Source organism: Pseudonaja textilis, chromosome 4 (assembly GCF_049901715.1).
Source record: "Pseudonaja textilis isolate UNSWEBS1 chromosome 4, rPseTex1.2, whole genome shotgun sequence".
Classification (NCBI taxonomy): Eukaryota; Metazoa; Chordata; class Lepidosauria; order Squamata; family Elapidae; genus Pseudonaja; species Pseudonaja textilis.
Genome location: NC_141993.1, coordinates 53,684,918 through 53,699,016, shown reverse-complemented (window position 1 = coordinate 53,699,016; position 14,099 = coordinate 53,684,918). Strand labels below are relative to the sequence as shown.

The 14,099-nt window shown below is 33.9% G+C and overlaps 1 protein-coding gene across 4 annotated transcripts in view; it reads right to left on the bottom strand.

The window, feature by feature from the left end:
- Positions 1 to 217: 217 nt before the first annotated feature.
- Positions 218 to 14,099, bottom strand: part of MAP3K13 (mitogen-activated protein kinase kinase kinase 13) — a 31,455-nt gene continuing 17,573 nt past the window's right edge. For 3 of the 4 annotated variants that reach the window (XM_026701364.2, XM_087933069.1, XM_087933070.1), the window contains 11 exons: positions 13,384 to 13,575; positions 13,119 to 13,277; positions 12,470 to 12,628; positions 11,175 to 11,283; positions 10,407 to 10,516; positions 9,742 to 9,858; positions 9,240 to 9,377; positions 7,241 to 7,955; positions 6,944 to 7,011; positions 5,203 to 5,500; positions 218 to 4,641 (listed from right to left, as the gene is read on the bottom strand). In XM_026701364.2, the coding sequence (XP_026557149.2) occupies positions 4,540 to 4,641; positions 5,203 to 5,500; positions 6,944 to 7,011; positions 7,241 to 7,955; positions 9,240 to 9,377; positions 9,742 to 9,858; positions 10,407 to 10,516; positions 11,175 to 11,283; positions 12,470 to 12,628; positions 13,119 to 13,277; positions 13,384 to 13,575 (2,167 nt within the window). In that variant the 3' untranslated portion in view covers positions 218 to 4,539. The remainder of the gene's footprint in view (positions 4,642 to 5,202; positions 5,501 to 6,943; positions 7,012 to 7,240; positions 7,956 to 9,239; positions 9,378 to 9,741; positions 9,859 to 10,406; positions 10,517 to 11,174; positions 11,284 to 12,469; positions 12,629 to 13,118; positions 13,278 to 13,383; positions 13,576 to 14,099) is intronic. The other variant, XM_087933071.1, reaches the window with a different exon arrangement.

The window sequence follows — 14,099 nt, the reverse complement described above, 5'->3', positions numbered from 1 at the left end:
ACATATATATATATATATATATATATATAGAGAGAGAGAGAGAGAGAGAGAGAGAGAGAGAGAGAGAGAGAGAATATTTCCTTCATCCAAAGTGGTCAGCAAACCATCTTAATTTGAAAACTAACTGTACCATACAGAAAAAAATAATGACTTTGAATACACAGTTATATCTTTGAGTCATACATTTATATTCAAAATTGAAGCTGCAAACACGTAATGAGGTACACTGGCTTTTTATTCCATGCATCTATTTGATAGTCATTTGTTCCCAATTGTTATTCACTGTTCAATACAAAAAGAAATCAAGTTCGCCTCAAAGTAGGGAGAAAAGACAGCACAGAAGATAAAATTATAATTCTGTATGACATATAAACATAATAATTTCTACTAACCATTAGCCAACATATTGATTGTACCATAACTGGACCCAGCAAGTAAGAATAGAGAGTAAGAATCTTGAAAATATGCCAAAGAAGGCTTTTCAATCAAAAGCTTATCTCTGGTTTGCATTGCTTATTCTTATCCTGTGCCACTGTTGACCTGACACTTTCATCAGGTAATTACAATATTGTAATGCCCTTGCACAGAACAGTCATAACACAGCAAGAAAACGCACACTAATTCACACATGGCAATACTGTGTCATAAACTGAATGAAATGATTTATGGCTTTTGGTTTGAAAAATTTAAGAACTAAATCTAGATTCTACTATTCCTTTGTATGTAAAATTCTATCAAAGAATTAATACAACAATAACAGTACTATTTCCCTTTCCTATTACAAAACTGCATCATTTTTTGTGCTAGCTGGTTCTGTGAATGAAATTAAGTATAATATGTGAAAAAACATGGTGGCTCCCTTCCAGTAAACAGAACTCTTGCTTTCTAGGAAAAAAGAGTTAATATTCTGTGTTTCTTAGTATCTATTCCCATAGTTCTGATCATATCTCTTAATATTTAGTGCTGTGAACTAATGCTCCAATAGCCAAAATAGTATTTTTTATTGGGGCGACAGAATACAGCAAGCTTTTTAAAATGCCCAAATTTACCTGAGAATGTTTCCATATTTAAAAGAAATGTTTAATCTTCACATTTAAGAGAAAGCTTTAAAAAGGTAACCAGCATATACTAGAATATCAACTATGTATGTTGGACCAATATTTAAAATGGATTTTATCAACATCCAAAGTTTAGAATTAATTATTCTATCGTTCTTGAAACAAAACATGCACAGGTCTGTTGTAATAACACAACAAGCAACATCTCTGCTTAGAGTCAGGCTACATCATTGTTGAATATAACTATTGCCTATGTACCTAACTTTATAACAGAAGGAGAACTTTTTGTATTGACTGTATTCCCACAGTGATTATAACATCTAGCCCAGCTGTCAGTTTAACTATTATCAGCAATGACACTGCTTAATTTGAATCTCTTTGCTACTGTGAGACTATATTTGTTAAGACATTTTTAATTTGTGCTTTAGGGAATGCTATGAAGTTAGAAGTGATAAATAGAACAATTGAACTGGGAAAAGTAGGATGATCGCTAAAATTATGGCTAAATTTTCAGTTTCAAAAGTTTTTCTGCTTGTTCACAGTTGAACAAACTTTTTAGACATAATTTGGTAAAAATGTATCTAGAAGAATTCTTTTATTGTATTTAATAAACCAAACCATGGATTTCTGGCCATTTGGAATGTTTGTAAATTGATCAATAACAAATATTAAGACTCATCCAAAGTTTCTGCTAGATATTACATTCTTAAATTTATTTTGCTTCTTAAACCAGTGCCTTCTAATAAATAGACTCTTTGGATATAAGCAAGTTAAAACACTATTTCTTCAGTCTAATGAGATACACAGGCTACACATTAGCAGGAGAACATAAGACTTTGAAAACCCTACTGGATACTCATCCTAATTATTTCTTGAATCATAAAATAGTGTCTTGAAGACTTACATTGTACAGCATGTCATTGGATATCAGGATAAGTGCAAATACCAAAAAAGAAACAACCAGTATCTACAACAAAGATAATTAAATTGGACACATTCTCCACTAATGTAGAAACTTCTGGGAAGAAACTACTAGATTGGTAAAAGACATGCTTTGCATGCATGAGATTCTATGTTCAATATCTGCAATTAAATTATCACAAGAAAATCCTTTTTCCAGGATCCCGGATAATTTTTGCCTGCCAAATTGATAAGCCCTACACTACTGTACTCTTTTTCAGGGTAGCAAGGCATTAGTGTGGAACTTCTCATAGAAGAAATAGTGGGCTAATGTTAGCACTGAAATAGCAATCTTAACTGCTTCATATCAGGGGAAAAACAGCATGTAGCATTTTGTCAATGCTGACGCTTGTATTTTGCCATTTTTTAAAAAAAGGCTGTGTGATAGTTGTTCTTGTCAGTTTAAAAAAATGTGCCTAGATCAAGCACCAAATAATGTTTCTAAATTAGGGATTTGCCATGGACTTGGCAGCTGCAGCAATCTTCCTAGACAGTTGGGCCCATATATAATTGGAATGGCATTGATGGGGAGTGTAGTATCAACAGCATATAGTTCTCCCTAAAAAAGTAGTTCCTCTTTCGGAAAATAGGCAGAGAATTCACAACAAGCAATTTTGTTCAGAACACGCAAAACTCGGTTCACTCTGATATAAATCTTGAGGAATCTCTTATTTTAGCAGGAGATGCCACTTCAAGTGAGCAGGTATGAATTCTTTTATATTTCAATCTGACTATCTCACAGTGTTATGGACTGCAACAGGGAACCTAATGCATGCTGAAGCATCATTTGTTTCTTATATACTTTACACTCACGGCACATGCAATTTTTATCAGACTATGCCACGTTTGCTTTCCATAGGCTGCTGCAATTGAGTAAAATCAGTGTGGCCTGTGTTAGATTATTAAATTGCATTATAAGTAGAGCACTTTGGTTACTATTCCTCCTGGAATTAGGCCACAACATAGCTGAAATAGGACTGACATGCTGCAGTACAACAAGCCCTATCATCAATCTACAGAAATTATAATAAATAATGAAATAATTTATGATTCATGTAGTCCAGCTACAGAATTTTTAAAAGTATGGAATAATTTAACTCATACAATACTGTTCTTCGATATTAGTAAAGAATTTTCCTACATTTTGTCACTAGGCTATTAATCTTTTTTTACAAAATCATATCAAATCAAATGTAAACAAACAGCAGCACAATATCAACCCATGCTTGCCTTTCATTCTGCAGATGGGCTGAAGGGTGCATTTGATACTAACTTAAATCTTGCTACACTCGCCAAAAGGCTTTCTTTCTTAATGTCATTCTTTAGCCAACATGATGAAGGAAGGAAGCATTGAAAGATAATGATTAATACTTTGATTTGAAAGCCAGTGCTACTTGCTTTGCTCTTCTTGAACATTTTAATTATAGGAAATTGAATGAATGATAAATCATATTTGTAAAAAAAGAAAAAGGCATACCAGTCCAGAATCCACAATACAAATATGACTTAATATTCTTTCAAGCCCATCTCAAAGAGCATTTTCATCAATTGTCTTTTTTTTTTAAAAAAAGTTATGTAACTTTTCAACAAGCTTAATAAGTGACCAGTTCTCTCCTATCAAAACCATATTAGTGAAAACAGTAGGAAGACAAGTGGTGTGGCCGAAGCTGGACCATCCCCCAGCTACAGGGGGAAGAGTTCTAATTTCTTTCTTCAGGAAAGTCTTCAGGATACATAAAATATATTTTCCATGGCTTGTAAGTTCTTCAGCATTGACACGTGTATTTTTAATTGAAGGAACCAACTAACCATTTTAACATCTATCCATCAATCTTTCAGTACTCTTATCTGCTGTCCTCACACTAGTATGATGATGATATGGAGAGAAACTGTAATTGCAGTTGTAAGATTTTGCAATCGACTAACAATAAAATAAATTTTAAAATGAAAACCATTAGTTTCCATTTTCTTATGCTGAGGAACAGCATGTCAGATACTTTTTCCCTGGAATGTGAATATTTTATTTTGAAAAAGTTACACTGGTTATACAAATGACTTTTTACTCATAGATTATCACATGCACTGTTTTAATGAAATCAATGAAGTTGCTGTGTTTTTAACCTGTCAGCCCTTCGGAGCCATATGGCCAAGTAATGACAAATTCTATTCTGTCTATATATGCTCTCTTAAAAATCAAAATGATTCTTTTTCAGTTTTCTTTCTATTTTTGTAACCAATTATTTGCCTATGGAGAGTGATCATTTTGTTCAGTAAAAAGTGTTAAAATGCCAAAAATATGGTACAATAGTTCAATTATTCAATAAAATACATCCCTGCCATTCATGATTGAAATGCTCATTGAGAAACCAATTCATCAGAACATTTCTCCAAAGATTCAAGTTATTGCAGATCATTTAGTTGATGGGGTGAAGAAGCAACTTCTCAAAGATGGAATGAAAAAGTTTTTTTCTGAGTGGAATCAAAATGCCAGTTGATTAATGAGGCTAAAGGAGATTTATCATTACAAGGTTGCAGAGTTGCAAACTTTACTGGTTCTCACGGTCGCATCAGAACAGTCTTCTTCTGAAGATTCACCACCTGAGTCTCCAAACTGCCCAGGATTCTGTATTACAAAGTAATAGAAGCAATTCAAATTATTTTTTGGCATTTCAGATATACAATATTTTTATTTGGCAGGTAAAGTTTCCCTTCCATGCAGGATAAAAATATACACAAGCCAATGATGGAAATCAAGATGTATATCCCCCTTCCCCCATTATCCACCTACTTTCTATTCCACAATGCTAAAAAAAAAGAAATCCTCTGATCATCTGGAAAAATTTTCTGAATGCTGCAAATGACAGCAGGGAATGGGGAAAATTATGTCCATGAACTTTCTAAGGTTAGTTTATTTTAGGATCTAAGCCAAGACATAAAACATTTAAGAAGCAGGTAGGTGATCAAGCAAAATGATTTAATTAAACACAGACAAACCGATGCTGCTGAATTCTATCTCCCATAAGCCATAGCAAGTATGCTCAATGGTGACAGGTGATATAAATCTCAAGAACATACATAGGATTACACATTGATCATCCATGCATTAATTGGTTGACAGATCTGGTTACAGAACGACTAAATAATGTGTAATATTCCCAAACAGAGGAGAGATGGTATTTCTAACCTCATAACCACGATCCTCTGGACACAATTTGCCAAGTGACATCTGTGTTTTCACCCTGCGTACAGCACTCTCTTTATCTGAAAGTCCATCAGACTGAGTAGATATCTCAATGGGGATTTCTGGAGTTTGTGACAGCATGTCGTCAAACTTCTCAGCCAAACAATCTTCCCGTCTATTAGCCAGCTCATCCAGACTGTTGGAATGGTCACTGGTATTGCCCTCTTCCCCATCAGAGACGGAGAGGTTCTCAGAACTAAAGGTCGAATAGGACTGGCAACTACTGATGCAACGATGTGGCCTGTAAATCCATTAACACTTTAGTCAGTTTTGGTTCAAATGTTGCATACAACTGATTTTATGTACTGTATATGCAAATCAAATAACAAGTAGAAGGCCAAATTTACATTCTTAAAATATATATTATATATAAATTCACAACTATTAGGCATAAACATGTAATTAATGTTCCTCTTTGTGAAGAATACACATTTCCAAAGTGTATCCATCAAATGCACAAAAACAATGTATCATGTAACAACACACATTTTATTTTCTTACAAATTAATAATCTTTGCTTTTTTGGTCCACTCCCTAAGAATCAATGTATTCACTATCTTGACGTAGAAAACTTTCCTGGGCCATAGACCCCAATTAATCACATAACTCACTACATTTTCCATTATCATTATTACATGCTATGCATATATGCATTTTGATATAGAGAAATCTTACTCATAACCTGCTCTAAACTTTATATCCAGATTGGTACTTAGATGACAATTTTCATCTAGTGTATTTTCCTTTCTGTTGCAGAAACCTAGATACATTTATATCCACAGTCTCCTAAATTTATTTTTGTTTCCCAAAATTAATTTCTCTTCTTTCTCCAAATTTTGTCATATCCAGCTCTATACTTCCATCAAGAGAAACAACCATTAACAGCAGACAGTGTAATTCTCAGTATTTATTAGAGAATGCATACCCTAAAGGACTCTCAACATTACATTATAACAGCTATTCTTAAAGAAATCAGTAACTATCAACTGGATGGCTGAAGAATAAATTTATATTTAATTTCTCTGAGGATATCAATCCCACTAGATCCAGATTGCATAGAATGAGCATGTTCCAGGTGTCTTCTCTATAACTATAACTATATAAATACTTATACTTCATAATAAATATGAAAATCTTTGCAGTTTCAGGCAATAATCCTTTGGTCCCCAAAAAGGATTACAGTAGTTCTTTCCAAGCAACATCTTTTCTTAGAGTTGCTTATACATGTACATATTGGTAGATGTGGTAGAAAGATCTTTCCCAATATTTCATCTGAAAATTTTATCCATAGTAGTGAGTTTGTACATATATTAAACTGTAATTTTTCTTTTCATGTCTGTCTATTCATCACTAATCATATTCCAGTGCTTATCAGAGAGATCAGTGCAGTCCTGTGATATGCAACAGTTTGTTGCTAAAAAAAAACAAGTGGTGGTGTACCTGCCTCTTACTTGCCACACGTCTTAGGTCCGATAAAATTCACACATTTGACCATATTGTTTTATCCTATATATACTTTGTTTCTAGAATAGAGACGGAGAAGTAACTTTTTGGATGAAAAGCTTAGCTAACAATGTCAGACTCAAAAGTTTTCTTTATGTGGAAATGAAATTAAATCATATGAAGATTCCTTAAATGAATTGCTATTAAATAATTAGTAAAATAGTCAGACTGGGCTTTCTACCTCTGTCTCCGTGGAAATTCCACTTCACTATCTACTTCTCCTTCTTCTTCTGAAGAATCATCACCACTCTGGTAGGACAACAAAAGAAATTGTTATTTGCCAAATAATTACAAATATGCAGATTTCAATTAAAAGTTATAATAAATATACAATTGTCAGGAAGAAAAATCTTTAAGTTTCATTCTATTCAGTGTAAACAATAAAACCTTGAAACAGTATAATTAAGCAAACAGCAGGAATGAGAAAACAGAACACAGGGAAACAAGGTTATTCTTTCAAAAATTCTGAAGGCCTCACCTTCGGAATGGATCGAGTTTTACCCAGCAGTCCTGGAGTGCTTGCAAGATGAGAGGAGCCAAGAGGAGACACTGACCTGTGGCTGCTGAATTCACCTTCTTTATTCTTTGCAGGAAACTCCGAATTTGCACAAACTGAATCATACAATGGTCCTTCAGGCTGTTCTAGCCCTGGATCAAGGGATTGTTGTTGATTTGAGTCATTTGCTCCCAGTCTGCACTGCGGACAGAGATTATATGTATCTGTTTGACAGCATTCCCAATAATCAGCTTTATTCTCTCCATCTTTCTTTACCTCCAGATTTCTCCTTGAATCGGCTTCCATAGCAGCAGAGATAAGATCAGGGCTAGAGCCAGACATCTTCCGTTGGGCATGATTACTAAGAGGGCTGCGTAGGGCAGCAGCAGGACCAAAATATCGTAAGTTGTTAGCGCAACTGGCTATATCTTGTCCATGTATATTAAGTCGAAGGTGATGATGGGGATGGTGGGGATGATGGTGAGTTGGCTGGCCCAAGTCATCCTGTGCTGGCTGATTTTTCAAGACTCCAGTGAACTCATTGTAACTGCCTTTGCTATTTCCTCGCCGGTGGCGTGGTTTGCTGCGATAACGTCCTTTGCTACTAACTGTTGTCATTTTAGGACTCCCTGAGAGAGGAGAGCCACTAGGGGCCACTTCAGTGTTGGATATGCCATCAGATTTTAGCAAGTCAGGCCTGGAAAAAAAGGCAAAATCATTCAAATTATACGCACTCTTGCTTTTCAACCATTCATTCAGTCATACGGAGTTATAATGGTGCTTATCATGAATGAGGGCAAATGTACGTGTCCCAGGATAATGTTGCAGGATCCAATCTGGGTTGGTCACTGGGTCACCATTAAGTATTGTCATGCTTAACAATCCACAGTGATTGGCTTAATGAATGAAGCCAGAATTTATGTCATAAGTGGGATACAGACATGTGATTGTTTTTCACTTTATAATTGCATCACTTGGTAACAGTTATATAAGCTACACAGAGTACACTGGTAACTCTGTTACCAACTGATGCAATTATAAAGTGAAAAAAATTGCTAATTGCAGTTATTAAGTGAGGACTACAAGCAATATATTCCATATTCTTCCTAATGATCTATGCAGGGAAGTGTTTAAATTTGCATCGTAATGCAAAGACCATTCGTTAGAACTTGCATCAAATATCAGATAGGATAGAATCTGCATCATGACATTGCCCCATGGGTGTCATCATTTTAATGCAATTTTGATTGGCTAAGGAGGCCTCTGGTTTTATTATTATTGCCAGTGAGTCTACTTTTATGTTTAGAATAAAGAAAATTAAGTTGTACATATTTAATTAAAAATAAAATTATGGATATCATGTAGGAAAGTGCATAAATGAGTACTAGGAATGGAGGTATAGAACCATTTGGGGTGTAATCAAAGATAGATGTTTGTTTTTTTGGAATGATGTTGACCCAACACTGAGTTGGTTGGTTCCAACCATGCAGCTTTTAGAAAAACAATTAGGACTGGCTCTTTCCCCAAGCAGTTGGTTTAGGATAAGCAGAAATCCCAATTGATGAGATACACGATTGCCATTTAATTATTTTAGTTTGCTTTACTGGTACATGTTGTTCTTCTTTTCTTTTGTATTTTTATTTAATGATTTTATACACCATCCAGGGTCATATGGCTTGTTCTGAACATCCATTTAAGTGTTTTAAATAAAGTTTATTTTCTCAATTTAGAACATATTTTATTCTTCAACCTTTAAGACACCTTAATCATTTTATCTGGTTATTTTAATATATCCATTTGTGACTATTAAGATCTTTTCAAAGCAATTAGATAGCAAAGTATACTAATATTCATACATTACTATCTAATTAATTGCACATACGTCAGCACGGCTTCAGTGATGAGAAATTGAAACAGAATTCAGGAAATCATTATGAAAAGTGACCCTTCCCCTTGAACATACGATAGTCATTTGCCTCACCGTTTAGTCTGCCCACCAGGTTTGTGGGAGAGTCCTCTTCTCTTCATTAATTTTTCCATTGCATTAGCATGGATGATTGGTCTGACAGGATGACGCTTATAAGTTCCAGGATACTTTTTTTCCACAGCCTGTTCCCGTCTATATGTAACATTTAAAAAAAAAGTCTTAATCTTTTCTTAATCAAAGGTTACTCAAATATTTACAACCTGCTATAAACAAAGTATGTTAAAATATACAATTGACAGTTGGAAAAACCTAATTATTCTATAAGGCATCAAGCAAAGTTGTCAGAAATTCCATATATCCAATAACCCAACAGAACTATCATTTTCTGCAAATGAATAGACCTTTCTTATTCACAACCTTGATCAGGAGAATAAAGTGCTTAACAAGAAGAATAAAGATTCCCCCCATTTTGGAGTAAGTTACCCTTGGTAAGAAAACTATGTTTTTGTTAAAAACAGAATTCTTATAAAAACAAAACATAGATGGATATACGTACTTGAGGAGCTCTTTTTCACGAACTTCCAACTGTAACATGATGGCACTGAGTTCCATGTACAGATTATTGGCTCTTTCAAGTTTTCTTTCATAATGTTCACGAATGTCCAAGGCATGCCTAAGAAAAAGAAAGAGCTGACAGCCTCAGCTGCACAATCCTATAATCAACAGCATATATTTAGGCAGCATTATTCTCAAGCATGTTAACTGTTACTTTTAAAACAGACAAAAGTTATGAAAACATTTGAATGCTGTCAAAACAAAAACATGGTTTATTTAGAAATAGATAATAGTACTTGGTCTCTTTGCCAAAACACAAGAATTCATATCCAACTAGCAAAAGCAATGTAGCCTATGATTCAAACCGATAAAAACTCAGTACTGACAGAGTAAAATTGACCTTTCCTAATCTGGCAGTCATTGGCAAGACAGCACCCAGAAATTAAGGAAGTATAATCTCAATGCATCTGGTAGAGACTGAATGGAAAAGGGTAGATTAGACACTTTAGGGAGGGCATATTTATCAACAGACAGTTGCCATGATAATTAAATGCATCTTCCAGGTTCAGAAGTTATGTATTTGAATGGGTGGCACATGTGGGAAAGATATATTAAAATAGATGGATTCTTAATCTAATCAACTTAACCTCTTAAATAAATACAGACCTGAGTTCTTCTCTTCTACGACGAATAAGTTCTTCATCTAACCGGTGTATACAAGTTCCTTCACTTTTAATCTTTTCAAAGTGCTTCTTTACTTCTTCTCTCCATTCAGCCTATTCAACATTTAGATGGTTATATTTCATAACTCAAGAGCTTCAGTAATTACATCAAGTTATATTGCACTATTGTATGAGCTACACTCAATTTGTTTCTCAGCCTTCAGTTACTTATATAAATTAATACAGGTGGGATAAAAATATAATAAATAAATAAAATATTATCAAGGCACAAAAAAGTATGTATATTACAAAGAAAACCAGTAAGGAGTTTTTAATACTTCTCTGAAAACCTTACATGAAGGGATCTCCCAGTGAAGCTATTTGAAAGAAAAAAAGCTCTACTTTGCCCAGCATATCATTGACTCGTAGAATTTACAGATTAATATCATTAGGATTAGATATATGAGGGTAACTAACATGGACCTAGAAAATAGATCTGTTATGCAATGTTAGTTTTGAATAATCAATTATACATTTAAGGTAGAGGAAGCAAATATCCAAATACCACTTGCAAGACATCAGTAATAGGAGAGAGGTATATCTATATATATCTATCTCCTGCTTATGAACACCTCAGAAGCACCAAGCTGGCTACAATGAGAGACAAAACACTGAATTAAAATGGGCTCTGGCTTGATCCAGAAGTCTTTTCTAAAACTCTTATGACAAGCTATCAAACTGAATTTGTTGATATCAATAGTTATTGAATTACCTGAGACTTGAAATAAGTCTCCTGGGGAGTAGCCAAAACATCAGCAGATGCTATGTCAAGGTGCATAAGTGTCTGTCGAAAAGAAGGTCGATTCCGTGGCTTGCTTTGCCTGCCAAATGAAGGAAAACAAAAGGGGTACCATCCAGCAAACAAATGTTAGCCTGTATTGGGGTTTTTTTCTTTGAAGGTTAACGTACAAAAGAATATTATTTTCTATATTTATTAGAATAACCCCAAAAGGATGACTTCTAACTAAAAATATACCATTCTAAAATAACTAAATAATAAACTTGCTTTTCTCAGTGCCTATAGTCTTTTTTATGAATGGACAACTATTCTTTCTTCTCTTTAATACTCTATATAGTCTGTACCTCCATTATTCTTTTAGCATTTTTATGTTTTCTATGTCACACTAATACCTCAATATTCATAGTAATCCTTCTTCATTACTAATTTTTACTTCAAGCCACATAAATGCACTCTTTACACCTGGACATCACTGAATGGACAGCAACAGAATACAACATGATACATATTGGAAAAGTCAACAAAGATATTGTGCAGATTGTGGAACGTAGCACCAAATGTTAGTTTCAAATATTTGGGTTGGACTTAAAAAGTTAAATGACTGAGAACATATAGTTGAAATGTCAGATCAATGTAAGTAATTGTTTCAATATATTTAGAAAAGCTCAAAAAGGCATAAGTATCATTGTGAAAATCAAAGCAGGAAAAATTAATCCCAAAATTTCAAAGACAAAAAGATATAAGTGAAGTGAATAAATGTGTGCACCATGTCAGAGTGTGAAATTCATTGAGGTTAATGGAAGCCATGATCTAATAATTTTTCTGAGAAAAGTTACAATATAGAAGAAGCTACTGTAAGAATTAAGTTTAGAGAAACATAGTTTTTCAGAATAGGAAAGGGAATAAAACAAGGGTGCATATTATTCTCATAGCTACTTAACTAATATAGCAAATATGAGACTGACAGGATTGGGTTTTATCAAGCCAAGAAATGATTTAAGATCTTATTGTTGTAATTTATGTAAAACAGATAAGATCATATTGTTAATAATCCATTTTACATGCAATTTCTATCTATATTAAAGTACAGTACAAGGAAGTACAATAGTTTTAAGAAGAGATTGGATAATCATTTGTCTGAAATGGTAAGCAGGGGGTTGGATTAGAAGTTCTCCAAGGTCCCTTCCAACTGTTCTGTTCTGTTCTGTTCTGTTCTGTTCTATTCTGTTCTGTTCTGTTCTGTTCTGTCAAATAAATACAATTTTTACCATGTTTGCTTCATAAGGATCTTGAATCCATCTGGACAAGTGGAGGGTACAGGAAGATGTAAACTATTACTACCTACACCCCAGATGATGGCTGAAGAGTCTACATCTTTGTATGGAATTTCTCCAGTGAGAAGCTCCCACAAAACCACTCCAAATGACCTAATAAAAATAGGGAAAAAACAATATCAAAATCAGGAAAAAATATTGAAATTTTATTTATGGTCAATAACCAGCAAAGTAGACTCAAAGGTTCTTTTTCAAAAGGCAACTAGACTTTCTTTTGCCTTTTGTCTTTTTCAAAAGTACCTTGGGACAACCATGACCTGGATGATTGAGAATCTCCATAAATAACCAGCAAGTAATTACAACACTGGAACAACATATAACAGCAGGCTCAAATACAATAAAAGCAATAAAGTCCTAAGGACCTACTAATTAAAATTTACAGATATAAAAACAAATTAAGATAAAGGTTAGGTCTCTGACAGCAGAATTATTTTGCAGAAAGCATAGTACAGAAAAATATTTATCAAAAAGAAAGCTTAATAAAAATTAAATCTGCCAGCAACCACAAAACATGGAAACACAAAATAATACATTTTTAATAGAAATATTGAAATAGGTGAACAATTATAATAGTATTACTTGCCATATATCTACTTTTTCAGAAACAGGTTCATTACGAATCACTTCTGGGGCCATCCAAGCAACTGTTCCTGCAAAGGACATTTTTGTACTCTTATCGCTGAGTTCTTTAGAAGTACCAAAATCAGAAATTTTCACCGTATCATTGTGGGTAACTAATACACTGAAAAGAATAAAATGCACAGGAAATCACATGAGAGACTCATAGTAATTCCATCCTTATTTCAATTTCCTTTATCTCCTCATATTGTATAAACTTGTCTACTCACTTGGGTGACTTGAGATCTCTGTGGATAATTTTATGGAGATGCAAATAATTCATTCCACTAGCAATTCCAGTGGACCAGTCTACAAGCAAACGAGGTGTTATCTTTCTACCTGCTCGCAACACTTCATACAATTGTCCATGTGCACAGTATTCCATTATTATACAGTAGCAGGGCGCCTGTGTGCAAACACCCCTAGGAGAAAAGAGAAAAATACATATTTTAAAAAATCAAAATCAAAGCAATAGGGAATTTTTAAAAAAACTAGTAAAGAGAAGTTTCTGATTCACATTTCTTCAGAATAATCAAGAGCACTTCCTAAGTAACCACTATTGCTTATTTGCCATTTGGTTAAATTAGACCTAGTATATGCAGAAAATTAAACAGTAAACAGTAAATGATTTCGCTAGAGAACAGATTACATATATCCTTGAAGTGCATGAAATAGTACTGACTGCATCAATGGTAAATGTTTTTGTCATGCTCAGCAATGACATGTTGATGATGTGAAGAGAGAAAGAAAAAAAATAAGTTCATTATAATGAAAGATACAAAGACTCCCCAAAACCCAGACATTTACTATTGTTCCTGGCCAGAAGTGTGTAAAATATTTCAAGAGTTGAAATGGGTTATATCAAGATCAAAACACTAAGAATTGTTTGAGCAACATTAGAACATTTCTGCTTAAGTCTGAATTAGTCAAGGTTTCAAGGTTGGGA